The sequence below is a fragment of the Bufo bufo genome, chromosome 8 (genome assembly GCF_905171765.1).
Source record: "Bufo bufo chromosome 8, aBufBuf1.1, whole genome shotgun sequence".
NCBI classification, from domain to species: domain Eukaryota; kingdom Metazoa; phylum Chordata; class Amphibia; order Anura; family Bufonidae; genus Bufo; species Bufo bufo.
This window is the reverse complement of record NC_053396.1, coordinates 165,890,429-165,918,274: the sequence shown is the minus strand read 5'-3', so window position 1 is coordinate 165,918,274 and position 27,846 is coordinate 165,890,429. Positions and strand designations below refer to the sequence as shown.

At 46.0% G+C, this 27,846-nt stretch overlaps 1 protein-coding gene across 7 annotated transcripts in view; it reads right to left on the bottom strand.

Annotated features, from left to right (window-relative positions):
* KLHL13 (kelch like family member 13) overlaps window positions 1-27,617 on the bottom strand; it is a 101,824-nt gene extending 74,207 nt beyond the window's left edge. Inside the window, exons 1-3 of one of the 7 annotated variants that reach the window (XM_040442571.1) lie at window positions 1,481-1,696; window positions 1,253-1,297; window positions 595-707 (exon numbers count right to left, since the gene is read on the bottom strand). In XM_040442571.1, the coding sequence (XP_040298505.1) occupies window positions 595-692 (98 nt within the window). In that variant the 5' untranslated portion in view covers window positions 693-707; window positions 1,253-1,297; window positions 1,481-1,696. Of the gene's footprint in view, window positions 1-594; window positions 910-1,252; window positions 1,697-27,238; window positions 27,316-27,402 lie in introns of those variants that run through there. The other 6 variants (XM_040442575.1, XM_040442574.1, XM_040442573.1 and 3 more) reach the window with 6 other exon arrangements.
* Between the last annotated feature and the right edge of the window lie 229 nt (window positions 27,618-27,846).

Here is a 27,846-nt window from a genome sequence, read left to right as displayed (position 1 = left end):
CAAGCCAAGACAGAAACTGGAAACACGAGATCAGATTGTATTCTATGTACAGACATACACATGCTGCGCTTTACACACAATTAAAGAAAGGGTATAAGGAGGGCAGCCAACCTGGTCACGTCTTATAAATCATGAGCACCCATGATTTATGAAGCTTTTATTGGCACGGTACACAAACTGGACATATCACCGGTCGGACAACGACAGTTATGGTTCGCCCAGCAAGAAACCATAATGGGTTGGGGGATCTCCGGCCGCCTTACACAAACTGAAACACCGATAGTCGTTGTTTCGGGAAACTTACAAAGACCACTAACGCTTAAGGATGGACCTTTTTTCAAGGCAGAATACCCAATAGAGAGTTTTTTTTTGTTATTAGCAGAGGATATCTAATCATGCTAACGATCCAAATAATAGATTACAGCCGGGAAGGAGTTTTTTTCTCCTATGGATCTCGTCTGCAATGTGGTTTTGCTTTTTTCTTTTTTTCCCGTTTTACTTTGAAATGCAAAAATGCCAGTGCTGCATTTTTTGCCCAGAGGGTATTCTCTTGAATGAAAGCCCACCTTAGGTTTCCTCGTGTCTCTCACTTACATGTATGCTGGAGACAGCAGCGATGACCTGGACGTTTTAAGCACGGGAACAGGGAATTTCCAGATAGCAGGAGAGCTGGTTTTCCATTTCAATGGCATGTTGTCACCACGGTACTACAATAACAGTAAAGAGCGATTCCATAACAGACTACCGACTAGGACTCCAATCCCACACACTATGGACATGGCAGGGGATGCTGCTGCTGCTGCTGCTCGCTCTGCACACAAGCCAATGACTCTGCCAATGCCCTCAACCCGATGCTTCCAATCTGTAAAACAGGGTTGCCAGGCATCGCCTCTTAAATCCTCCTGTCCCCTAAAGCCATCTGACGAGTCTATCGTTCTACCTCGACAATAGTGCCACCTCGTTAGGGAAGCGTTGTCTGCAGTGGATATAGTAAGGAGATGGGAGAAAAAAAAGGAAGGAAGAGGAGAAAAAAAAAAAGTAAACCCCGCACTGCACACGGCGGTACGATGCAGCCTTATTATAAAGCAGCTAAAATGATATCGGAGGCAAATAAAATCCTGACGGTAATGGAATTCGGCTAAGGACACTGCAGCACTTTAATCAAGCACCCACGGCTCTAAAGCTTGATTTCTATCCAATACAGAGGGTGGGAAAGAAGGGGGGGGGGGGATTTGCATAAAACAAAACATACCTACTCAGAATACACTTGTCATCCTCTGAACATTCGTCCTTTGAGCTGCAACAATACAAATGGGATAGAAATCTCAGCATAGCCTTAGGCCAGGGCTAGTGGGTGATCAGTGGCTAAATTCAGCAGCCTGTCTTCCTCTGGAGCAAGCTCTGGTCAAACAATGCAGGACTGCCATAATGAAAGGGGGCGAGAGAAAGACAACACAAAAAACAAAAAAAAATATCCTACAATCCTTTTAATCCTTCACTGGGACGCAAAACTGCAAAGGCGAAGGGCTGGACATGTCTGCGCGGTGCACGGCTGTGTAGGCTCTCTCATTTCCCCTAGTCACATCCTGGCCGGCTAACATGCTGTAGGTTCAGGGACATCTCTGTCTTCTGCAGTAGAGAAGCGTGCTCCTAACAGCAGTCCTTGTAGGGACGTTATCAACAATCTGATTCAATCCGCACCCCTCCCCCTGTACGGATCACAAATTGCCTAAAGAAGTAGTGACAAGAAAGCCAGGCGTACAGGTGTCCGTCTGGGGGCCACTCTGCAGCTCCCGGTCTGTCTGCTGACCTCCAGAGGCTGCCGACTTGACGGCGAGATTTCAAATGAGGGGGCAGATAAACAGGCAAGTCGACAGGAAAAAGGGATGGTGTGCACCAGCTAATCGTCACACAAAAGAGCAGCGGATTCATTACAAAAGCCCCCTACTGACTGTGTGCCCTGCAACAGCACCGCCACGGGTCCTGTAGGATACAAGGAGGCTCTATACGGTGCACGTATGACCATGGCTACATTCAGTGCATGTCCTCTGTGGGGAAGGGAACAGATCAGCTACATGGGCAGAGGTACATCTCCACTATGTATGTGCCTGCTACCACCGACTTCACCGCTATATGGTAGAGAAATAAACGTCTAAAATGAACAAACAAACAATATATAAATAACCTAATAAATAATAGTAGACAATGCAGGAATTCTCTTTACTGCAGATACACACCAGTGATCAGGACACTACAATGGGGGTTCAGTGTTCATATGTCATATACTGCAGCAGCTTCAATAGGACCTGGGCTACTGGACCCTGAAGAACAGCTGTAAAACCATGGGGGGTAGAAGCAGGCCTTTGGTAGCCCTTGTGCTGCCGGACAATGCGCCTTATCTAAGAAGAGGCGCAGTCCATACTCCCAGGGTGAAAACTACTCGGGCCCCTGACTGGGTCAGTTATCCGTTTCCAAAATTAACTCCCGTTTCTAGGCATAAATGTTAGTGAATTTGCTGGGGATGATGTATCTCCCCCCCACACCCCTAAGAGGAGAGGACAGCGTAAAAAACACTGTATGCAACAAAATATTGTCGCACAGGCATTCAAAAGTTGCAATTTTATTTATTTTTTTAACATAAGGCCAATACTTCCAATTGCTTGACCAAGCCAAGGGCCTGCTGGGTTCACATCAACGTTTCATTTTCCATTCTTCTGATCCATCAGGAAACAGAAGAGAAAAAAAAAAAAAAACACTGATCCTGTAATTTTAGACGTCCATTATGCACTTTTTGCATACGGATTAACCATTTTCATCAGAAATCTGTTATTTTAGACGGGGGGGGGGGGGGGGGGGAAATCCCAGCATGCAGGACTTTTTTTTTTCCCCATCTAAAAGAAGGATCTCAGATGGAGATGGCTAAAAACACATGCAAAATGTGCATAACGGACGCTCAGGATACGTTTTTTTTTTTTTTTACAGGATTAGGGTCCATTCACACATCCGTAATCTCGTTCTGCATTTTGCGGAATGGAATTGCGGACCCATTCATTTCTATGGGGCAGCATGATGTTCTGCCCGGATCCGGAATTGCGGACCCATTCATTTCTATGGGGCAGCATGATGTTCTGCCCGGATCCGGAATTGCGGACAGGCACTTCAGTTCCCGAAAAAAATAGAACATGTCCTAATCTTGTCCGCAATTAAGTGCCGGCGATGTGCGGTCCACAAAATGCGGAACGCACATCGCCGATGTCAGTGTTTTGCGGATCCGTGGATCCGCAAAACACACACGGACATGTAAATGGACCCTTACAGATTTTTTCTGTTTTTCTGATGGATCAGAAGAAAGGATAATGAAACGGTGATAATGTGAACGCAGCCTAACCAGTGGTGGTCAATTCTTTGACATCATATTTTTGGGCATTTTGGCTACCTGTCGTTTCCTGCCCTAGAAAAATAATTGACAATCACAGAATGAAAAAGTATACCGATGTCTTTAAAGGGAACCGGACATCCATTCGTACCACCACTATAATGTAGGCCACATAAAAACCTTCCTAAATGGATCAGTTTGCCCAATAATGCAGAACTTTAAGTTTTGAAATGTCCTGTATCGTATAAAAGGAGTCTGAAAGCGCCCACTGGCCATATAGTGTGCGATCCCCGACTACACTCCGATGCATGTGCAGAGGGGAACTGAAGCCTCTGCCCACAACATGGCGATCCCACTGCAAACGTGCCAACTCTCTGCAGTACAGCACCGCACCAGATTTGGAGGAGACAGTGATTGACACAGAATACGTCATCCATGTCAATGAAGCAGAGTTAAAGATGACAATGCCAGACACTTCCAAGCAGGGTATATGGCTCTCGACACCGTATAGCTTCCTTGGTAAGGTACCGGTATCAGCCAAATGATTCCCTACTTTATGATGTGCAAACTCAGCTGTTCTAATACTGAGGGGAGATGGACAAGTTGGATTTCAGCACATTTGATCCACTGTTCTGCAGGTAGAAGGGCTGATGCCAAAGTTGTCAGCCGCTTATTCTTCACTTTCCACTGAAATAAACTTGACCGCTCTGCCACTCTGAACATGCGCAGGAAGGTTGGTGAAGACAAATGTTAGTCAATGTGTATAACCTGCTTTAAAGGGCTATTCTCATCCTGCAAAGTGAAGATTTATCACTAGGATATGCAAATGCTTTATCATCAGACCCCCACCAACCCTGAGAATGAAGAGGCCTGGAGTGCTGGTGTAGCGCCATAGCCCCTTTACCATTTTTCCCTGCACAGTGGCACTCCGAGTCAGGGGGATGCAGCCAATTCAATCTAAGGTTTTGTGGGAATCCCAAAACAGACCCCCACTAATTAAAGTGGATAGTATATCCTAGAAATATCAGGTGGGACGACCCCTTTAAAGTGGCTTTTCACCTTCAGAGGCCACCATGTTAGGCTACTTTCACACCTGCGTTAGGTGCGGATCCGTCTGGTATCTGCACAGACGGATCCGCACCTATAATGCAAACGCTTAGATCCGTTCACATTACCGTTCACATTTTTTTTTTTGTTCATGATAATGCAAACGGATCCGTTTTGATTTTACATTGAAAGTCAATGGGGGGCGGATCCGTTTAAAAATTGAGCCCTATTGTGTCAACTTCAAACGGATCCGTCCCCATTGACTTACATTGTAAGTCTGGACGGATCCGTTTGCCTCCGCACGGCCAGGCGGACACCCGAACGTTGCAAGCTGCGTTCAGGGGGTCCGCCTGCTGAGCGGAGCAGAGGACAAACGGTGCCAAACTGATGCATTCTGAGCGGATCCGCATCCACTCGGAATGCATTAGGGCTGGACGGATCCGTTTGGGGCCGCTTGTGAGAGCTTTCAAACGGAACTCACAAGCGGAGCCCCGAACGCTAGTGTGAAAGTAGCCTTACTGAACCTCCGAAGAGGACCAGAATGACTTGCGCCCTGCTACAGGGTTCCTTCAGTCCCCTGCTGCCACACTGCGCTCCTACTTCTTAATATCTGGTTTGACAGTGGTCAGTTAGGGGGCTGCAGCTAATGACTGGCCGCAGCGGTGATGTGTCCCCCATGTGGCATGTCAATGGGTGCGATGCTAGAGAGACATGCCTGCGCCATCACACTGTTTACATGACACCAGCGGGACCAGAGCGCAGCAGGAGCCAGAAACCTGCAGCAGGGAGGAGGGCAGTATCCTTCCTGCAGGTCTGGCAACATGGGGGGGGAAAGGGGGGAGGGGTCTGGTCAAAAATCCCCTAGATGTGGATAACCCCTTTGAGAAACACCTATTGGTGGATAAATCAGCAATACTAATATTATATTAGACATGTGTTGCTAATGTTTGCACATTCTGCACAGTAAACAGAAACTTGTCACGAGGCAGGTTTATTTTTAGGCAAGTGAGAAAGTTGCTGTTTCTGTGGCACATACAAGACAAAATATAGAAGTTATTATAGAGAACACCGAAAACTTTACTCCAAGTGAAGCACAGGAGAGGCAGATAACCAGGCTTACACATTACACTTAAACATTTCCTTCCAAATACCCTTCAGATAAACTAGGTGATCCTACAGGAGAAAGATGTCATTACAAAGGTACAGAGTCAATTCATCCAGCATAAAGCACCACCTACAGGAGACGAAAGGAAAGCAAATACCCTGCTCAAGAAAGGGCACAGAACACAAGAAAACATGACCACAAAATGCACAAAGGAAGCAACCAGGACGGCGAGGGTCAATTATACTGGGTGATGGGCCTAATAAAAAACAGTAGAGGAAAGAGGTAGATATACAGCACACACTGTATATCTATTCACCACTGAGGTGTAACACAAAAGCACATCAAGTGACGCTTCATTCACACGACATTAAGCGGCAATCACATATCAGTTTTAAGAACAATGGTAGTCTACGGGGTTATTGACACAACAGTTTTTTTGACAGTGAATAGCGGACGTCAAAAAATTGGACTTGTTCTATTTTGTCCGTTTTCACTGACCCACAGCCCCCATACAATTGAAGGGGACAGGTTAACGCCGTTTCTCAGAAAGGCTTCAGTGAAAAGAAAACATCAGTCAAAAAAGGACTATTTTGCAGCTTTTATTGGACGTTTTTTCATTACGTGTATGTAGTCTAAGAATGCATTTTGCAACTCAAAAGGAGTGACCACCATCCGCCTTTTACCTGGTGCATCAAAGAGGGGAGAAGTCTGAAGCAGGAGCACCAAAGGGCCCGGTCCTGTCTGCCTACCGTGTCCAGATTATAAACCGCTTTCCATAATTCAATAGTCCAAGCAACTTTAGGAAGGGCAGGCGACAATGAACCCGATAAGTAAAGAAAGGCATTTATTTAATAAGATACACTACATGGACAATAGTATTGCAGTCAGTAAACTGCGGATCCGCAAACTACAGATACTTTCCGTGTGCAATTCGCATTTATAGAAGTGGCCATCGTTATCCACAAAACAGACAATTATAGGACATGTTCTATAATTTTCAGGACAGAAATATGGATGTGGACAGACAGCACACTGATGACATCCACGTGCTTTTTTTTTGTGGACCCATAGAAATTAATGGGTTCGTATGCAATGCGCAAAAACTGCGAATTGGAAGCGAATCCAAAATACAGTCATGTGCATGAGGCTTTAATCACTTATTTCAGGTGTTTGATCCAGTCCCACTGCAACAGGTGTATAAAATCCAGCCCCTAGCCATGCAGTCTATCCAACCATTTGTGAAAGAATGGCTCGCTCTGAAGAGCTCACTGAATTAGAGCCTGGTAATTAAAATTTTAGTTTTATGGCTTGTGCACATGAACGTATGCCGCCCATTCCTTGCGGTCTCCAATGCACGCACACCATCCATGTGGCTGGCACAGACGTTCAACTTGAATGGGTCCATGATCCATCCACACTGCAATGGTGCGGAGGCTTCCATGCCTCCATTCCGCACCACACCTTCCGGATTGCAGACCCTTTCAAGTGACTGGGTCCGCATCCGTGATGTGGTGCACAAACGGCCAGTGTCTGTATATTGTGGAAATGTTGTTTGCGGGCTGCAATAAATTCACAGGCCAACAGCTGGTGAATAAGTCATCAGTATCTGATCGGTGGGGGTTCGACACCCGGGACCCTGCTGACCTGGTGTTCAAAAAGGCCATGTTCCAGTGAGCGCCACAGCATTCTTGTCGATTACCCTAGGTCAGTGACGTCATATTCAGTCAGTCACATGGTCTAGGTGCAGCTGAGCCCCATTGGAGTGAACCAGGCTGATATATATATATATATATATACACACACACATACATATATATATATATATATATATATATATATATATATATATATATATATATATATATATATATATATATATATACACATACATACATACATACATACATTGTATGGTGCTGTGCTTGGTAAGTTGTGAGGAGGAAGCGGTCTCCTCAAACAGCTGATTGGCAGGAATCCTGAATGTCAGAAACACTGCGATCAGATACCGATGACCTACCCTTATAATAGAACATCAGCATGAAAGAAAAAAAGTCAGAATACGATGGCACTGCTGCAACAAGTCAACTCGTGAAATGTTCCTCCTCCTAGAAATTTCACCATCAACATCAGTGGTATTATTGCAATGTAGAAGCATTAAGGAACCACAGCAACTCAGCATAACAAGTAATTTTGGACAATTGTATGCTTCCATCTTCGTGGGAACAGTTTGAGGAAAGCCCCTTTCTGTTCCAGAATGACTATGCCCCATGGCATAGAGCAATGTCCATAAATACATGGTTGGGAGAGTTTGGTGTGGAAGAACATGCCTGACTGCAGAGAACCCTGACATCAACTCCATACAATATCTATGGAATGAACTAGAAGGAACATCGCGAGCCAGGCCCTCTCGTCCAACATCTGCGTCCGACCTCACAAGTGCTGTCTTGGAAGAATGAGCAAAATCCCCCACAGACACACTGCAAAACCTCTTAGGCCCCTTGCAGATGAGCATGTCCAGATTAGGTCTGGATGCGTCCCGATGCATTGCGGCAAACCCGCACGAGTAGATACGCAATTGCAGTCAGTTTTGACTGCGATTGCCTTCCGATGTTCAGTTTTTATCGCGATTGCAATGTGTTTTGCGCGTGATAAAAAACCGACTGTGGTACCCAGACCCGAACTTCTTCACAGAAGTTCAGGTTTGGGTTAGTTGTAGTGTAGATTATATTATTTCCCCTTATAACATGGTTATAAGGGAAAATAATAGCATTCTGAATACAGCATGCATAGTACAATAGGGCTGGAGGGGTTAAAAAATAAATAAAAAATAATTTAACTCACCTTAATCCACTTGTTCGCGCAGCCGGCATCTCTTCTGTCTTCATCTGTGAGCAATAGGACCTTTGATGACGTCACTGCGTTCATCACATGGTCCATCACATAACCCATCACCATGGTGATGGACCATGTGATGAGCGTAGTGACGTCATCAAAAGGTCCTTTTCCTCACAGATGAAGACAGAAGAGATGCCGGCTGCGCGAACAAGTGGATTAAGGTGAGTTAAATTATTTTTTTTAAGCCCGCCAGCCCTATTGTACTATGCATTGTGTATTAAGAATGCTATTATTTTCCCTTATAACGATGTTATAAGGGGAAAAAATAATGATCGGGTCCCCATCCCGATCGTCACCTAGCAACCATGCGTGAAAATCGCACCACAACCGCACAAGTGATGCGTGACAATCACCGCTCGTGTGCACAACCCCATAGAAATGAATGGGTCAGGATTCAGTGCGGGTGCAATGCGTTCAACCCGCGCGGAATACTCGCCCGTGTGAAAGGGGCCTTAGGCCACTTTCACACTTGTGGCAGAGTGATCCGGCAAGCAGTTCCGTCGCCGGAACTGCCTGCCGGATCTGGCAAAACGTATGCCAACTGATGGCATTTGTAAGACTGATCAGGATCCTGGTCAGTCAGAAAAATGCATTGAAATGCCGGAGAAGGAATTTATTTTTTTCACCTTTTTTTCGGTCTGCGCATGCCTAGACCGGAAGGACGGATCCGGCACTAATACATTCCTATGGAAAAAAATACTGGCATTCAGGCAAGTGTTCCGTTTTTTTGGCCGGAGATAAAACCGTAGCATGCTGCGGTTTTATCTCTGTCCTGATCAGTCAAAAAGACGGAACTGAAGACATCATGAACGGATTGCTCTCCATTCAGAATGCATTAGGATAAAACTGATCATTTATTTTCCGGTATAGAGCCCCTGTGACGGAACTTAGTGCCTGAAAAGAAAAATGCTAGTGTGAAAGTACCCTTATACAGCCAGATTCCTCACTGGTACGGTGTGAGGGTACATTCACACGACCGTGTGTAATCCCTTCCGATTTGCGGTCCGCAAATAAAGGAACCGTGTCCGCATTTTGCGGAAAAATTACTTCCATATATATGTCTTCCGTTTTTTATGGTCCGCAAAAAACGGATGAAAAAAAAAAAAAATGAATTATGGCCTTCAGAAATACGGAAACGGATTTGCAAAAAACGGATGACATACGGAAACCATTCCTTATTTTATCCGCAATTTGCGGATCCATTGACTTGAATGGTGCTGCGGACCGATCTGTACGGACAATAGTAGGAAATGCTTCATATTTTTGCGAATAGAAATGCGGACACACTGATGCGGACAACATACTAAATGTTGTCCGCACATTTTATTCACCCATAGGAATGAATGGGTCCGCTTCTATTCCACAAAATGCGGAACGGATGCGGATCGGACGCGGAAAAAATACGGTCGTGTGAATGTACCCCGACAGTGTATACAGCTAGATTCATCACTGGTACGGTGTGACAGTATTACTACATCTCCCCCATGTCTCTTCCAAGCAGACAAATTCACACAAGGTTTAAGAACAGGGACTGTGCAGTTTGAAAAAGAGGTTAATTTCACTAAATATTCTGAAATTCTCAGTACATCAGAGTGCACTTCTACAAGATCGGAAAGGAAAAGGATCATCCTGCCCTTTTGCACCCAGTTTTCTGTCCCAGCCTGCCAAACTACCACAAATTATAAAGCTCCAGCTCATTCGGCTACTTTGCTGAATGTAAAGCCGGTTAACCACAGAAGCAGAGTTCGGACATTACTGTACCTGCTGTCACGCACGCCGCTCTTTATGGAGACCCAGTTTTATTTCCCAAGTAAAACATAACCTATAGACTAGAAGTGGGCAGAACTCTGATCCTGTGTCTTTCCCTTGTAAAAAGGTCACCTTACATTGCAGCTCAGATAATCCTACATACCAGGCTTCTTGTCTACTGAGCTCATGCCACCGAGTATATAGAAACAGGTGGCCGTATTGTCAGTCAATAGCTTGGCGTTGTCAGGAATGTTTTTGTCTAGGCCTGCTAGTATCTAAAGAAACCCGGATGATATCCAGTGCTGGTACCAGGCAAATATCTCATCAGTGCAACACATTGGTCACGTGTGAATTTACCAGAATTTCTCTTAGGGCTCGTTCACACGAACGTGTGCTGCCCGTTGCGTATTGCGGACCGCATTTGCGGATCCGCAATACACGGGCACCGGTCCGTGTGCATTCCGTATCATGGATGCGGACCCATTCACTTCAATGGGTCCGCAAATCCGGAGATGCGGCATGGAAGCACGGAACGGACCACTACGGAGTGCTCCCTGGGGTTCCGTTCAGTGTCTCCTCACCGCAAAAAAAAAAAATAGAACATGCTTCATCTTTTTGCGGAACGGAGGGATCGCGGACCCATTCAAGTGAATGGGTCCACGATCCCCATGCGGCTGCCCCATGGACGGTCCACAGCACAGGCACGAGCCTTACAAGCGGGTGAACAAGCCCTTAATCTGCCCTCCCGTCCAGCAGGACCTGTAGAGATCCATACTCACCTGGTCCCCGCTGCTTGGTTCCAGCTCCCGGTCTCTCCTCACTGGACTTCTGGTCTCAGTCCACTTCTTACACAGAGGAGGTCACATGCAATGCTGCAGACAATGACTGAACTCGGCGGTGACGCATTCCCAAGTGGCACATAACCCAGCAGTGACGTGCCCCTTTGGGGAGAGGTGACGTCTAAGCCCAGTCATTGGTTGAAGTGGAGCACATGACCTTGTCCATGCAGGAAGTTGACAGACTAAGGCTACTTACACAATTCACACTCGCGTTTTGTGTAGATCCGTCATGGATGCAAGCAGCGTTTTGTTGTCCATCTCCAAAGCGGAATGGAGACTGAACTGATGCAAACTGGTGCATTCTGAGCGGATCCTTTTCCATTCAGAATGCAAACTGATCCGTTTTGGACCGCTTGTGAGAGTCCTGAACGGATCTCACAAACGTAAAGCCAAAATGCCAGTGTGAAAGTAGACTAAGTTCAGCGATGACAGCCAAGGAACTGGAACAGAAGGAAGGCGTCAGGCGAGTATGATTTCCCGACAGCTCCTGCCACGTGATTTTGAAAACGATTTAGTAGCTTAGTTTTTTTTATTTGATTTTAAGAAACCTCATCCTCACCGCTGGTACTGTAAAATGCTGCCGATTTTCAGTACACAAATCCATGGTGGCAAACACCCGGCCTTTAGTCCTATGTAAATGTAACCTAAAAGAGGACCTGACCACGGATAAACCATTAATCAGACGCTCGGACAGTTTGGGCAAGAAACAGCATAAAAACAAAGTTAGGGGCCACCAGCCAGCGACGCAAGTCTACATTACATTACAATGCAATATAATGCTGTAGAACGCACATCTACACAATATGCAAAGCTTGGCCAAAACCAGCGCTGCACAAAATTCAATATCTATTGTTCTCATCTGACAGACAAAAAAAAAGCACTAAAACTACATCAAGTGTATTTACTTTCCTGTGCTTTTATGGGGAACAAAAAAAAACAAAAGGCAGGAATAACTTGGCTGGAGCAGTAACGGAGGTTTAGAGCGGCCTGTGGTGATGAAAGAGGATATCTGGAAACTAGCGCAGAGTTTATTAATGGTGTGAAGAACAGGAAGGGAAAATAAGTGACAAGGACACACACGAGTATGCTGACCAACTAATACTCGTGCCCCACGGGACCATGACAGACACTTTTTACACCACAATTAAGGCTGCACATATACACTTCCCTGAAATATCAGAATTTGTTTTCCCCAAAGGACAGAGACCAGAATGGGCTACATGGTAGAAGCAGAAGAGCATCATGTGATGTGAACATTATAATAGGAAAAAAGGCTGATTTGCCATTTTTTGGACCATCTAGCCCCCACCACCCAAAAAAAAAAATATATATAATGCACTACAAAATAGAGCCAAAAAAATACATAGAAAGTAGGGTTGTTACGGGTATTCCCTCCCTCCTTCTCCACTGTCTGGCTGGAGAGAACATAACGCGCGCCGAGCGCCATGTTCTCTCATGACGCGGCTGCTGCTCAGCCCAATGAAGTGAGCGGGCTCTGAAGCTGCCCGCACCACTGCCAGTAATGAATGTGTGGCTAATTAAAGCAGGAGGCGGGACGGGGGAGGTCACCTTTTCCCCCCAAAAAATAGGATAGGTCTGTTCGATTATGGGCCGGACGTTCAATAAAATGCGGAATGCACGCTGCTTTTTTGGCAATTATTTTTTTTGCGTGATATCGAATATTGCAATACTTTTTTATGGTATCGAAACCTAATCAAAATTTTGGTATTACAACAACCCTAATAGAAAGTAGCAACTTAAAAAGTTTATTGTATTTTTCACCCTTAAGATGCACCTTTTTCCCCCAAAAGAGGGGGGGGGAGGGGGGGGGGAACAACGCCAGTGCTCCTTATAGGGGAAATACTAATGATGGCTGTAGCAGTGAATACAGTGTTACTTGTGATGGCTGTACTCACCGCTCTGTTTTTTTTATCTCCTGATGCCACACGCTGTGCTGTGACCTGCACATAGCGTGAGGACATAGGTGCGCTCTGTGAACTTACGCTGTGTGACGTCGAGTCAGAGCACAGCGCAGCAGGGAGAGCGATGTATCTCCCTAGAGGTGGCGGTGTCCACACACTGGAGGACACGGGAGTTAATATTTTCTGATTAACATTTGGGGGTCTTAGGGTACTTTCACACTAGCGTTTTTCTTTTCCGGTGCTGAGTTCCGTCCTAGGGGCTCAAATCCGGAAAAGAACTGATCAGTTTTATCCTAATGCATTCTGAATGGAGAGTCCGTCCTTCAGGATGCATCAGAATGTCTTCAGTTCAGACTTTTTGACTGATCAGGCTTTTCAGAAAAACGTAGCATGCAGTATTTTTTACCTCCGGCCAAAAATCCTGAACACTTTGACTGAACGCCGGATCCGGTCTTTTTCCCATTGACTTGCATTAACGCCGGATCTGGCGCTGTGTGTTCAGTCAAACCGAATCCGGCTTTTGCATGTTAAACCCGAAAAATGTGAAAAAAAAGTTAGTCCATAAATGGCGGATCCGTTTTTTCCAATGCATTTTTTCATTGTGATCAAAATCCTGATCAGGATTCAAATGTAATCAGTTTTCACACGTTTTTCCGGATCCGGCGGGCAGATCCAGTGTCGGAATTGAACGCCGGATTAAAACAACGCTAGTGTGAAAGTAGCCTAAATTGAGGACTGATAAAAAATATTTTGCTCCTCTAAAACGTAGGTGCATCTTAAGAGTGAAAAAAGTACAGTACGCATGATCAACTATTTAGGTGCATTTGCGACTTGGTCTCTGGCATTTGTAGATCTGGCAAAATACCAGTAGTCAGGTAGTTATTGCGGAAGGTCGGTTTTTTTAACCCCTTCAGGACCCTGCCATATTTCACCTTAAGGACCAGGCAATTTTTAGCAAATCTGACATGTGTCACTTTATGTGGTGATAACTTTAAAACGCTTTTACTTATCCAGGCCATTGAGATGTTTTCTCGTCACATATTGTACTTCATTAGCATTTTTCCACATTTCAATTTCTCTACTTTTATAGTAGTTAGTAGGGTTGTCCCGATACCACTTTTTTAGGACCGAGTACAAGTACCGATACTTTTTTTCAAGTAGTCACCGATACCGAATACCGATACTTTTTTTAAATGTCATGTGACCGTTTTGGGGGATCTGTGGATGACGCACTGTCATGTGGGGGATCTGTGGATGGCACTGTTATGGGGGACCTGTGGATGGCGCTGTTATGGGGGATCTGTGGATGGCGCTGTTATGGGGGATCTGTGGATGGCGCTGTTATGGGGGATCTGTGGATGGCGCTGTTATGGGGGATCTGTGGATGGCGCTGTTATGGGGGATCTGTGGATGGCGCTGTTATGGGGGATCTGTGGATGGCGCTGTTATGGGGATCTGTGGATGGCGCTGTTATGGGGGATCTGTGGATGGCACTGTTATGGGGGATCTGTGGATGGCACTGTTATGGGGGATCTGTGGATGGCACTGTTATGGGGGATCTGTGGATGGCACTGTTATGGGGGATCTGTGGATGGCACTGTTATGGGGGATCTGTGGATGGCACTGTTATGGGGGATCTGTGGATGGCACTGTTATGGGGGATCTGTGGATGGCACTGTTATGGGGATCTGTGGATGGTACTGCTATGGGGTGGGATATCTGTGGATGGCATTGTTATGGGGTGGGGGGATCTGAGGATGGCATTGTTATTTGGTGGGGGATCTGTGGATGGTGCTGTTATAGGGGATCTGTGGATGGAACTGTTATGGGGAGGATCTGTGGATGACACTGCTATATGTCATCCACAGATCCCCCTCATAACAGTGTCCCCCAATACACCGGGCCCCACCGCTCACCGAAGTATTTATAAACGTGAATCCTTATCCTGTTATTAAGTTGAACTAACGCTGCCCTCTCCCATGTTCCCATGTTCCCCTGTATCCCCACAGCACTTACTTAAGCTTCCATAGCAGGCAGAGCGGACGGCACCAGTAACGTCACTCACTGACGTCGCGCGTCTGCTCCGCCTGCTTCATTCATAAAGTGGGCGGAGCAGGCGCTCTACGTCAGTGAGTGACGTTACTGCTGCCGTCTGCTCTGCCTGCTATTGAAGCTTACAGGGGGATACAGGGGAACATGGGAACATGGGAGAGGGCAGCGTTAGTTCAACTTAATAACAGGATAAGGATTCACGTTTATAAATACTTTGGTGAGCGGCGGGGCCCGGTGTAAGAGTACAGTGACTGCACCGGGCCCCGCCCCTAGTTAAGGACTCCAGCCCCTCCTCTCTCCCGATGCTGCATCTTTGCCGGGCCGCAAAATATTCATTGCGGGCCGCATGACACCCATGCAGTAAGTAATACCCAGTCACATACCAGCAATAATTATCGTTGCCGGCTCTCTCCACCCCTTCTCAGCTGCCGTTCACTGCCCCCTCTATGCACCGCTCACCAGCCCGCTTGATGTAAAAAAAAAAAAAAGTATTCTATTTATGTATCGGGGCGGGGTATCGGCGGCTGAGTACCGCCGAGAAAACTCGGAATCGGTCCCGATACCGATACTAGTATCGGTATCGGGACAACCCTAGTAGTTAGTAATAACTCCAAAATAGTTATTACTTTACATTTCCCCATATGTCTACTTCATGTTTGGATCACTTTGTGAACGCCATTTTATTTTTGGGGACGTTAGAAGGCTTAGAAGTTTAAAATGCAAATCTTGAAATTTTTCAGAAAATTTCCAAAACCCACTTTTTAAGGACCAGTTCTGGTCTGAAGTCACTTTGTGAGGCTTACATAATAGAAACCATCCAAAAATGACCACATTTTAGAAACTACACCACTCAAGGTATTCAAAGCTGATTTTACAAACTTTGTTAACCCTTTAGGTGTTCCACAAGAATTAATGGAAAATGGAGATGAAATTTTAGAATCTCACTTTTTTGGCAGATTTTCTATTTTAATAAATTTTTTCCAGTAACAAAAGCACTGATTCTGTAAAATACAGAAACACCCCATTTGTGATCGTAAACTGCAGAACGGGCACACGACAGGGCGCAGAAGGAAAGGAACACCATATGGTTTTTGAAAGGCAGATTTTGCTGGACTGTTTTTTTGACACCATATCCCATTTGAAGCCCCCCCTGATGCACCCCTAGAGTAAAAACGACAGGATAAGGTGGCAGTTTTGTTGGTGGTACTATTTTAGGGTACATGATTTTTGGTTGCTCTATATTAGGGATGTATCAATATTGATTTTTTAGAGCAGATACCCTGTGAACTTTCAGGCCGATGGCTTATACTGATATTCTGTGCATTTTCATTTTTGGGGGAAAAAAAATTATAATTCTGTTACGGCGTTCACCACATAGATTTTTTTTTTATATTTTAATAGTTTGGACTTTTCAGATGTGGCAATATGCGATATATTTATATATTGTTTATATATTTTATATGTAAAATTGGGAAAGGGGGTGATCTATACTTAATATTTTGGTGGGGTTTTTTTTCTTTTTATTTAATAACCATTTCCCCCCTTAGGGGCTAGAACCTGGGATCTTTTGATCCCTTGTCCTATTCACACTAACAAAGCTCTATTGGGGTGAATAGGACTTCACTCTCCCTGCTGCCCTGTGCAGTAGCGCCCTGAATGCCATGGCAACTGACCGGAGCCCCAGGATTACACTTGTGTGGGTTGTAGACTCCATCTCATGCTACCTCTAGAGTGAAAGCACCACCAGCATTCAAAAGTGACCAAAACATCAGCCAGGAAGCATAGGAACTGAGAAGTGGTCTGTGGTCACCACCTGCAGAACCACTCCTTTATTGGGGGTGTCTTGCTAATTGCCTATAATTTCCACCTGTTGTCTATCCCATTTGCACAACAGCATGTGAAATTGATTGTCACTCAGTGTTGCTTCCTAAGTAGACAGTTTGATTTCACAGAAGTGTGATTGACTTGGAGTTACATTGTGGTGTTTAAGTGTTCCCTTTATTTTTTTGGGCAGTGTATTTACCTCATCCATTTGATCGCGACGGGCCGGCTGCTGCCATCTTGATTGAAGATCTCACACAAACCGCTGTGTACGATGTCACCCTGCCAGCCGACGTGATGACGTAATTGCGCTAGATCTTTAATCAAGATGGCAGCAGCCAGCTCTTCGCAAGCAAATGTAAGTATGATTTAATTTATTTAGTTTTTCATTTTACATGTTTTTCGTGTTATTAAATGCCGGGATCAGATATGAACACGGTATCTGAGGGGTACAAAGACGGTACCGCTCCCTGTCATTGCACCCTCTACTTACAAAGAAATGCGCTTTATGACAAAGTAATTAGTCACAAAGCAAATCTTTTGGTTAAAATTAGCAAAACAGTCAAATCGAATTTCTGAATACTTCGCTCCTCTCTAGTCATCAGCGTCTGATTGGCGAGGGTCTGGCACCTGTCGATCAGCCGTTTGAGAAGGCAGCGGCCCTCACAGCCTTCTCGCTGCTCCCAGTAGGCTACTGACATTACGACTATAGGTCACCGCAGGTCTGCCCCATTAAAGTAAAAGGGGATGACCTGCGCCCAGGCTACATGACCTATAGCCGTGACGTCACTAGCCTACTGGGAGGAGTGGGAAGGCGGACCCTCACCAATCAGATGCTAGATCAGTCTGTAAAAGGTGGATAACCACTTTACTGCAGGAATAGTTACACGGTTAACCAAACCATTCATCCATGGGTAATACCGTTACAAAGAAAGGCAAAAGGAACTTGGGCCGTTCACAAATGACCTTTAGACAGACGGGCCATCAGGTGATCACAGTATATATGGGTACCCCCGCTGATGCTGCCACCCATTTATTTTATTTTTTAAACATCACCCCTACGCTCGCCTGAAGTTCTCGCGCTCAGTATGTAAATACTGAGCATCAGAACAGGGAGGAGGAGACGCCGCCAGGGTTTCTCAATGGGAGTCTCCTTCTCCCTGGCTCTGCCACGATCCAATCACATTGGAGAGTCACAGCCAGGGAGGCCCTCTTCAAAGGGGTTATCCAATTTCCAAGTTATTATTATGTAGAGAAAGTTAAGGGGGGGGTTATCCAATTTCTCAAAGCCCCATGTGCCAGGCCCCTCAGAGGGACTCCCCCACCGCTGCTTCTCCCTGTACATGAAAGAGCTCGTAACCAGCCGTAAAAGCAGCCAGCCGTAACCAGCCATTAGCAGAACGGCTCAATATGTTTTGCCAAAATGAGTCAAATGTAATCATAAAAAAGTTGCCCCTGAAGGTGTACATAGCCTTTATGCAGCATGCATTGCCAATGTAAGCTATGGATTTCCACTGCAGATTTCACATTTTGCATTGCATAATGCAGGAAGTAACATAGCAGAAAATTCACCCTGTGTGGCCTTCTCCTAAAGGGCCACAGGTTTTTTTTACGGCTGGTTACGAGCTCTTTCATGTGATTAGATGGATATTTATTGCATTTATTTATTGCATAGGAAGTCCAAAAACACAAAAGGCTTTGTGTGTGTGATATTTGTCAAAACCTGGACTTCCCATTACGCAGAGTCCCCGCCTGCTGGGGCTCCAGACCTCAGCTCCATCACGTAATAACAAGGCCTATGCATATGAATAAGCAGAGATCATTGCGTGTCCTCCAGGACGTATGGAACCTCCCCAGTGTAATAGAACTATAAAGAACACTGCTGTCTGCAGAGGATCATGTGAACCTGGTGATAATATTTTAAAGGTCTCGCAGGAACACGACTAATGACATTTTCTCATGATGAAGTCATTCGGCAATCAGACTAGAATCACACAGTAAGGCCGCCCTGGACCGCGCAGTCGTCTTCTTTCCATATTTGCATGAGAAAGTAGGGTTAAGACTGCAGCATATGCTGAATGCAGAACCTATAAGATGAAACAGTTCCCTTTTCAGTAAACCTCTAAGGCCAAGCAAAAAAGGGAAACTCAGCCAATTTCTTAAGAACTGGAACCACAAGGTTAGTTTGGCTTGTGACCAAGAAAAATAATGCAAAGAAAAAAAAAAAAAAAAAAAAATAGCCCCATTAACATAGCAAAAGTAAACATTATATATCCAGCCATAGATATGTGTGAGAGAAGCCCAATCCAGCTCCCTATTAGTCTCATTTGTGTTAATTCCAGTATTGAGATCCGTTCCGCTAAAATGCCGTTGTGAGAAATCAAAAAACGGGAAAATAAAAACTGATCCGTCACTAAATACATTGAAAGTCAAAGGGTGATGGATCAGGTTTTTTTTAGGCTCCTAATTGTCACCATTGACTTACATTGTTTTCAGTGCCAGATCAGTTTTTACGACCGCAGCTTGCAGCGTTTTGTGTCTGGTCACAAAACTGAATGGTGCCAGAACAGAAGACATCCTGAACAGATCTCTTTCTATTCAGAATGCATGAGGGCCATGCACGTGTAAAGGTAGCCTTACCTGGTGGCCCCAGCATCTAGCCTTATTAGGCCAGTTTCCGATGAGCATGTTCACTGCGTGAAAGACGCTCCGTGTGCGAGTGAATTCCCATACTGAACCCTGCTGGTCTGACTGGATGCCATTATGACATTACAAATCATTACAGTTGCGATCGGGCAGAAACACACAGCATTATAAATTATAAGGGCTCATGCACATGACCGCGCAGTGTTTCGCGGTCCGCAAATTGCAGATCCACAAAACACCGATGCCACCCATGTGTGTTCCACACTTTGCGGAACGGGCCACCCATAATAGAAATGCCTATTCTTGTCCACAAAACGGACAATAGAACACGTTCTAATGTTTTTGCGGCCCCACGGAACGGAGCAACAGATGCGGACAACACACAAAGCGCCATCTGCATCTTTTGCGGCCGCATTGAAGAGCGTGCATGAGCCCTATTGCTGTGTGCTCCCGGTCAAAGGAATTCACACTCCCACACCAAGCATGTTTAATGCAGTGAATACACTGGCCTAAGGGGATATTAAAGGGGTATTCTGGTTGTCTATTAGATCGGTGTGGACCCAACCACTGGGACCATCGATCACAGGGACGGGTGCCCCGTACTCCCTGCAGCCCTCTGTGAAATGAAAGGAGCAGCCAGTCGCCTGTGTGCAGCTGCTCCATTCATTTCTATAAAGAATTACAGAGATGGTGATGTACACGCATGTGCAACCGTCTGTTCTATTCATTTCAGGGGGTCTGGAAGCGATACGGGGCCCCCGTTCTCATGATCGGTGAAGGTCCAACCCCCACCGATCTAATAGTTATCCCCTATCCTGTGTATGGGGGATAAGGGCCAACAACCAGAATACCCCTTTAAGAATGACAAGTACATGTACCACATTTCTAAGGCTCATGCAAACTGCCAACCTACTGCGTCATACAGCCTCTAAGCTGCACAGAGCCATAATAGGTACCCCTGGAAGTCTCAGGGGCCTTACTATACCTATCTAAGGCTTCTTTCTTGGGCGTCGCGCGTAAGGGGCAAGATAGGAAGCGGAGTGCGTCGCGGGAAAATGCGTGATTTTTCCACGCGAGTGCAAAGAGTTTATTTGTTTTGCACGCGCGTGAGAAAAATCAGCATGTTTGGTACCCAGACCCGAACTTCTCTTCTGTCTTCTTTGATGATCTGTGAGGAAAAGGACCTGTGGTGACGTCACTGCGCTCATCATATGGCCCATCACATGATCCATCACCCTGGTGATGGACCATGTGATGAGCGCAGTGACGTCACCACAGGTCCTTTTCCTCACAGATCATGAAAGAAGACGACAGAAAGAAGCCGGGCTGCGCGAACAAGTCGATAAGGGGAGTTAAATTTTATTTTATTTTTTTTAACCCCTCCATCCCTATTTTACTAATCATTCTGTATTAAGAATGCTATTATTTTCCCTTATAACCATGTTATAAGGGAAAATAATATTGATCGGGTCCCCATCCCGATCGTCTCCTAGCAACATGTGTGAAAAAAAAATCTCATAGCCAGTTTTTCTTAGACAAGGTTCTATAAGATGCATTGATTCTATGGCAGAGTATCTTATAGTATGGGGTGGTATGGAGTCACCAACTAGCGGCACGTGGTGTACAAACTCACAAGGACTGTGTGTCACCATCCAGGCAATGCCACAAGCATAAGCACCCGAGCAGGAATATCAGAAGATCTATCTGCTGTAATAAAGCAATGAGAGCTTTGTCTTCAACTCAAATGTAAAGTAGTCTCCAACTGGTAACCAGTCACACAGCCGCCGCACACAATACATATTGTCACCTCTGTGGGAAGAGAGGAACCAATTTTCACAACTCTCTGGCAGTTCATAAATAAGAAGGAAGGATTTAGAGACGTGTCATGCCCGGTCCAAGACGTCAATGTTAGGCCTGACACCTACACGATCGAGAACAGGACCTCATATGGTGAGATAATGAAGGTGTCCGATTAGAAGAAGTGTTCACTACCAGACACTGTGATTTTTTATATTGATCACTCAATTATGTTGATCTATCAATTACGTGTAAAGGGCAATAACCACAGCTCTACAGAGACACATGCATCAGAAACTGCACGGCTACCACGTCTGAAAAACCAAGGTGAAAAAGTACAGACATTATACCACTGCATCCACCCTATACATTCCTCTACGAAACAAGTACATCAACAGATCATTGCTGTCTCCTGTCCTGTTTGCTACAATGTATCAGTAAAGCTTAATGCCCAGATTGTGCAACTACAAGAGGGCACAATAGGACAAGGTCTGTTGGGGGTTTTCAATCTATGGAGGTAAAAAAAAAAAAAAAAAAAAAAGAGAACCTTCCCATTCACATCACCGTTTCTCTTTCCGTTCTCCGGCTCCGTTGAGGAGCTAACCTAACCTAACTGAGCGTAACGGAGCCTAAGACCCTATAGACTATAATAGGTCTGTTCGGTGTCCCGCTCAGAATATGATTATAGTCTATGGGGTCCTTAGGCTCGTTAGGTCTCAGTTATCTGCAGAATCCGTCCTTTCCGTTCTCCTGCTCCTCAACAGAGTCGGAGAACGTAAAGGAGAAACGGATGATGTGAAAGGCGCCCAAGGCTACTTTCACACTAGCGTTTCTATTTTCCCGCTATCGAGATCCGTCATAGGGTCTCAATAACGGAAAAAAACGCTTCTGTTTTATCCCTATTCATTGTCAATTGGGACAAAACGTAACTGAATGGAATGCTCCAAACTGCATTCCGTTGAGTTGCATTCTCATACCGGAGAGCAAACCGCAGCATGCTGCAGTTTTCTTTCCGTCATGGATGCGGAGCATGGGTACGGATCCGTTTTCTCGGACACAATAGAAACTGATCCATCCCCCATTGACTTTCAATTGAGTTAATGACGGATCCGTCTTGGCAATGTTAAAGATAATACAACCGGATCCGTTCATAACGGATGCAGATGGTTGTATTATCAGTAACGGAAGCGTTTTTGCTGAACCCTGCCGGATCCAGCAAAAACACTAGTGTGAAAGTAGCCTTACAGCAAGCAGAGCTCGAAAACAGGACATAAAAAAAAATAATAAAAAAAACACAGACAGGAAGTCCTCCCTTCCAATCAGCCTGGACAACGCCTCTGAAGTGCTTGTGCAACTTTAAGCTTTTTTGTAACAGACCTTACAGAGTGGGCAGGTAATACTCACCTGGCCAATGGTTTCCAGCTCATCGCTTCAAGGCCACCTCCACAGGTCCCGTGTCTCTAGGAATCAATATCCTGTTGACGGAGGTCATGTGACCGCTGCAAACAGCAATTGGCGGCAGCAGTCACATGATTAACCCGAGAAACCCAGGACCTGCTGAGGCAGCCATGGAGCTGGAAACCCAGCAGCAGGGACCAGGTAAATATGATCACCACCGGCGGGTCCGGCCGTTCTGAGAGGTCTGTTAAAAAAATAATAATAATAAAAAGTTTCCAGTTGCACAACCCCTCTAAGGCTGGAATCACATGTGTAATTTTTGTGGCAGCATTTTGAGGTAAACCTAGAAGTGGATCCAAAATGAAATGTATAAAGAAAAATAAAAAACTTCTCCACGGCTGTTGTAAAAAACTACATGTGTGATTCTAACCAACGGATGCAGTCACATATGTTGAAGCCACCCAGGAGGGGACCATTGGATGCCAGAAGCAGGACGTGTGGCACCAGGCGTTCCCTCTGGTGGTCCACCTGGGGCATGGCCAGCCTGATCAAGAGAAACTGCGGGCAGTATTTTATAATTTGCACAACCACGCCAGGGGGAAGTTACACTGGATCGCCTTATTTGCCTCATTTCTTGTGACTTCATTTATGGTAAAAAAACTGGAATAAAGGAAGATAATTCTGCCAGGGGCCCTGTCCCCTTTTCACAAAGTGGCGAGTGTGGCATAGCAGCGCCTCTTGCAAAAAACTTTGTCGCAGTGGCATTTAAAAAGTCACAAACCTGGAGTTTGCGACTTTATGCAGAAAAGTAGCGGGGAAGAATGATAGATTCCCCTCGGTGAGTTTGCCCACTAGCATTTCCTTTATGGCATTTTTCCCCCAATAGAGAAGGTGATGGGAAAATGCCTGAAAAGCTCCAGCGGAAAGACAAAAAGTGCCGCCTAAGGCCTCTTTCACACTTGCGTTGTCCGGATCCGGCGTGTACTCCACTTGCCGGAATTACACTCCGGATCCGGAAAAACGCAAGTGTACTGAAAGCATTTGAAGACGGAACCGTCTTCCAAATGCTTTCAGTGTTACTATGGCACCCAGGACGCTATTAAAGTCCTGGTTGCCATAGTAGGAGCGGGGGGAGCGGTATACTTACAGTCCGTGCGGCTCCGGGGCGCTCCAGAATGACGTCAGAGCGCCCCATGCGCATGGATGACGTGATCCATGCGATCACGTGATCCATGCGCTTGGGGCGCCCTGACGTCACTCTGGAGCGCCCGGGGAGCCGCACGGACGGTAAGTACACTGCTCCCCGCTCCCCGCTACACTTACCATGGCTGTCAGGACTTTAGCGTCCCGGCAGCCATGGTAACCACTCTGAAAAAGCTAAATGTCGGCTCGGCAATGCGCCGAAACGACGTTTAGCTTAAGGCCGGATCCGGATCAATGCCTTCCAATGGGCATTAATTCCGGATCCGGCCTTGCGGCAAGTGTTCCGGATTTTTGGCCGGAGCAAAAAGCGCAGCATGCTGCGGTAATTTCTCCGGCCAACAAACGTTCCGTACCGGAACTGAAGACATCCTGATGCATTCCTGAACGGATTACTCTCCATTCAGAATGCATTAGGATAATCCTGATCAGGATTCTTCCGGCATAGAGCCCCGACGACGGAACTCTATGCCGGAAGACAATAACGCAGGTGTGAAAGAGCCCTTATTTACAAAACTGCAGTAGCAAAATATGCAACAAAAATACGGGTGCAAAAAACACTAATAACACAAAAGTGCAAAAAACTTATATGTGAAAGCAGCCTTAGGGCTCATGCACAAGCACGTCCGTGTTGCCAGCGCTGACAGGTACAGAGCCATTCAATTTGAACGAGTCCGCAACTCAAAAAATAGAGCATATTCTATTTTTCTGCTGTGCTGAGACAGAGCGAAATGCCTTCTGCTTCGTGTCTTCCGGACCCATTCAAGTGAATCGGTCCACATCCGTGATACGGTGCGCCCTCGGCTGATGCCCGCATACTGCAGACCTGCTGTTTGCAGGCCACAATATAGGGGCGGCCTGCACACGTTCATGTGCACGAGCCCTTACAGTGGTATTCCACCCAAATAAAACAGGGTTAAGAGGAACACAAATAGTGTAAAAAAAAAAATAATAAAGCTTATAGGCACTTTAGGCTACGACCACACACCGCAGTCGTGTTCTTATCAAACCAATTAGAACAGCATCCTTTAGTCCGTCTGTAAACGTCCGTGTGACACCTGTAATACTGCGCGGCCATTAACCTCTTAGTGAGCAGCCCGTTTTATATCTTCCTTTTTTCATCGTCGCGTTCCAAAAGGTATAATTCTTTTATTTTTCCGTCTATAAAGCTTGTTTTTCTGCAGGACAAGCTGTAGTTTTTAATGGCGCCATATTGCGGTACACATAACCAACAAAACGGCAATACTGCCACTGCGTTTTTATGTTATAAATTTTACAGCGTTAATTTTTCGGTATAAACATAATATCTTCATTCTCCGGGTTAGTACGATTACACTTTACTACTTTTTTTGCAATAAAAGAAAAAATGTTCGTTTTTGCATTGCCGCTTCCCAAGACCCATAACTTTTTTATTTTTCTTTCTATGGAGTTGTGCGAGGGCTTCATTTTTGAGGGCGACTTGTATTTTTCATTGGTATCATTTTGGAGTAAATAGGATCATTTTGATCACTTGTTATTATGTTTTTCGGTGGCAACTAAGAATAAATTAGCAATTCTGTATTTTTTCTTTCTTTTTTTTTTTTTTTTACGCCGTTCACCGTAGGGGATAATTTACATGATATTTTTGTAGCCCGGGTCGTTATGGACACCAAACATACGGTGAAGATATTTTTTTTGCTTTTTTTTTATTGAAAAGCAGATTTTCAATGAAAAAAAAAAAAGCTTAATTTTTTTTTATGGGATTTGTTTTCATTGAATAAATGAGGTTTTTTTTTCCACAATGGGGACTATAACAGACAGCTTTATGATTGCTTTTAAAATGCAATGCACTATCCCCTAACATTGACCAGCTGGCTGCGCCAGAGAGGCGCAGCCAGCTGGAAATTACTGAAGGCTGGTGTGGGGCCTACATCAGACCCCAGGCAGCCTTCACATACATTGGCACCCCACGATCGCTTTTGTGGGGTGCCGATGGGAACAGAGGGAGTCTGCTTCCTCTGTCAGCATATACATGCGGCGGGCGCCATTGCCGATCCAGGCTGTTTAGAACAGGGCCGCGGCTCTCATGTGAGAGCCGGTTCCCCGCTCCCCGGGGGACCCCAGCAGCGCTGAGATTGGGCCGCCGTAAAAAAGCGGCAGCCCAGCCTAAGGCCCCTTAGTGACACGTATGGTGGTCACTAAGGGGTCAACAATGCAAATCGACTGAATAGCGCAGCCCTAATAAGTTTAGTTTTAGGCTAGGTCTACACGAGGACATTTGTCGTGCAACAATCTTTAAACGGTAGTCTATGGTGTCGCAATGCGACTGTCACAAAAAAATCTATTTGAGATGGATTTTTCTGAGACTGTCACGTCGCATAATGCAGCGCGACACCATAGACTGCCATTATTAAAATTGTCGTGCGCCAAAGGTCGTCGTCGTCGTAGACCTAGCCTTAGCCTGCTGTGCTTGTACAGCCGTGTGGTTTTTTTTACTGCAGCGCAATATGGTCATACTCTAAGGTCCCATTCACAAGACAAATTTTTGGTCCGCATCCGTTTTTTTTTTTTAGTTTTATTTGGGGGGGGAGGATTGGATACGGATTCATTCATTTCAATGGGTCCGCAAAAAATGGGTCCGCATCGGTATGTCCATTCTGTAGCCCTCAACAAAAACCCAGAACTGTTTTGCCGACAAGAAAAGGCATTGTTATAATGGAAAATACGCAAAATACATCCGGCCGTGTGAATGCCCCCGTAGGCTAATATCAGACGAGTGTGTCACCTGCAGGAAACGTACTCCGTGTGGGAAGTCATTTCCCATTACAGACACTGCTCTCCACGGACAAGAATAGGTATTTGAAACATACTGCGGGACGCACGCGGCTGGCCTCCGCAAAAATGTATACAGTCGCGTGCACGAGGCTTAAGTGCTGGGAAATATATTGTTACTCAGGGAGGTACATGGGGGGGTGTTTAGCAAACCTGGTGGTTGCCCATAGCAACCAGATTCAGCCTGTCATTTTGCCAATGAAGCTCTAAATAATAAAAGTGGAAACGTATGGTTGCTATGGGCAACTACGCAGTTTCAGGAATTTGGAGGGCATACGCCACTGAATGATTGGAACGTCAGTAACGCCGGTCTCGTCACACCAGCACCTCCAAACAATATGAAAGAAGGGGTTCAGGTGCAGACCACCATGGCTACAATGTAAGAGCGAACAAGGACTACAAGTCTCAGCATGCTGCCACAGAGGTCACTGGAGCCACACAACACATTCCCATAGACTTCACACAAGTAAAAGTCGTCCTGAGGTGGAAGTCACGCTCCACAGCACAGCCAGGCTGAGAGCGATGCTGGGAGTAGTAGTCCCACCACAGCTCCATCCTAACGTCCGTCCAGTGCCCCTACCTGTCCAGCAGCCCGGCCGGCAGCACTTCCCCCCGGGGTACAGGGTAGTCCATGTCTTCCAGTCAGCACACTGGCTTCTGTCAAAGAGAAACAAAACCAGTCAGAGCCCAGGACGGACACCACACACGCCTCCCCTCTCAGCAACCGTCCGCAAACTTCCCTACCGGACACCTGCCGCCGCCGCCTCCCGGGTCGCAGCTCGGTAGAGACTGCCTCACAAAAAGTTGCTCACCCGTCACCGCAGAAACTGTCCGGCCCGGGGCGGGACGCTTTGGCGCGCTCCCGCACTGGTGTGTGCGCGCCGCCGCAGCGAGCAGAACAGGCCTTACCCGGTGGACGTCACCGCACCCGCTCCAGCTATAACAACAATAACGAACAGGTTCAGTGTCCGGGGACAGCAGGAGAGGGCGGGGCTTAGCGCTGAGCTTCTTGCTTCATCAGGGCTAGCACTTGGAGCGCTAATTGGTGGACGTTCAGAGAGAGAGGCGGGGCCGGGTGGCAGTCCGGCTCGATGATTGGCTGAGCTGCGTAAGCTGAAGCTTGGAAGCAGCTGATGCTGCTGCATAGAGGAAGTATGAAGGGAGCTAAAATTAGTAGCCTGGGTATAG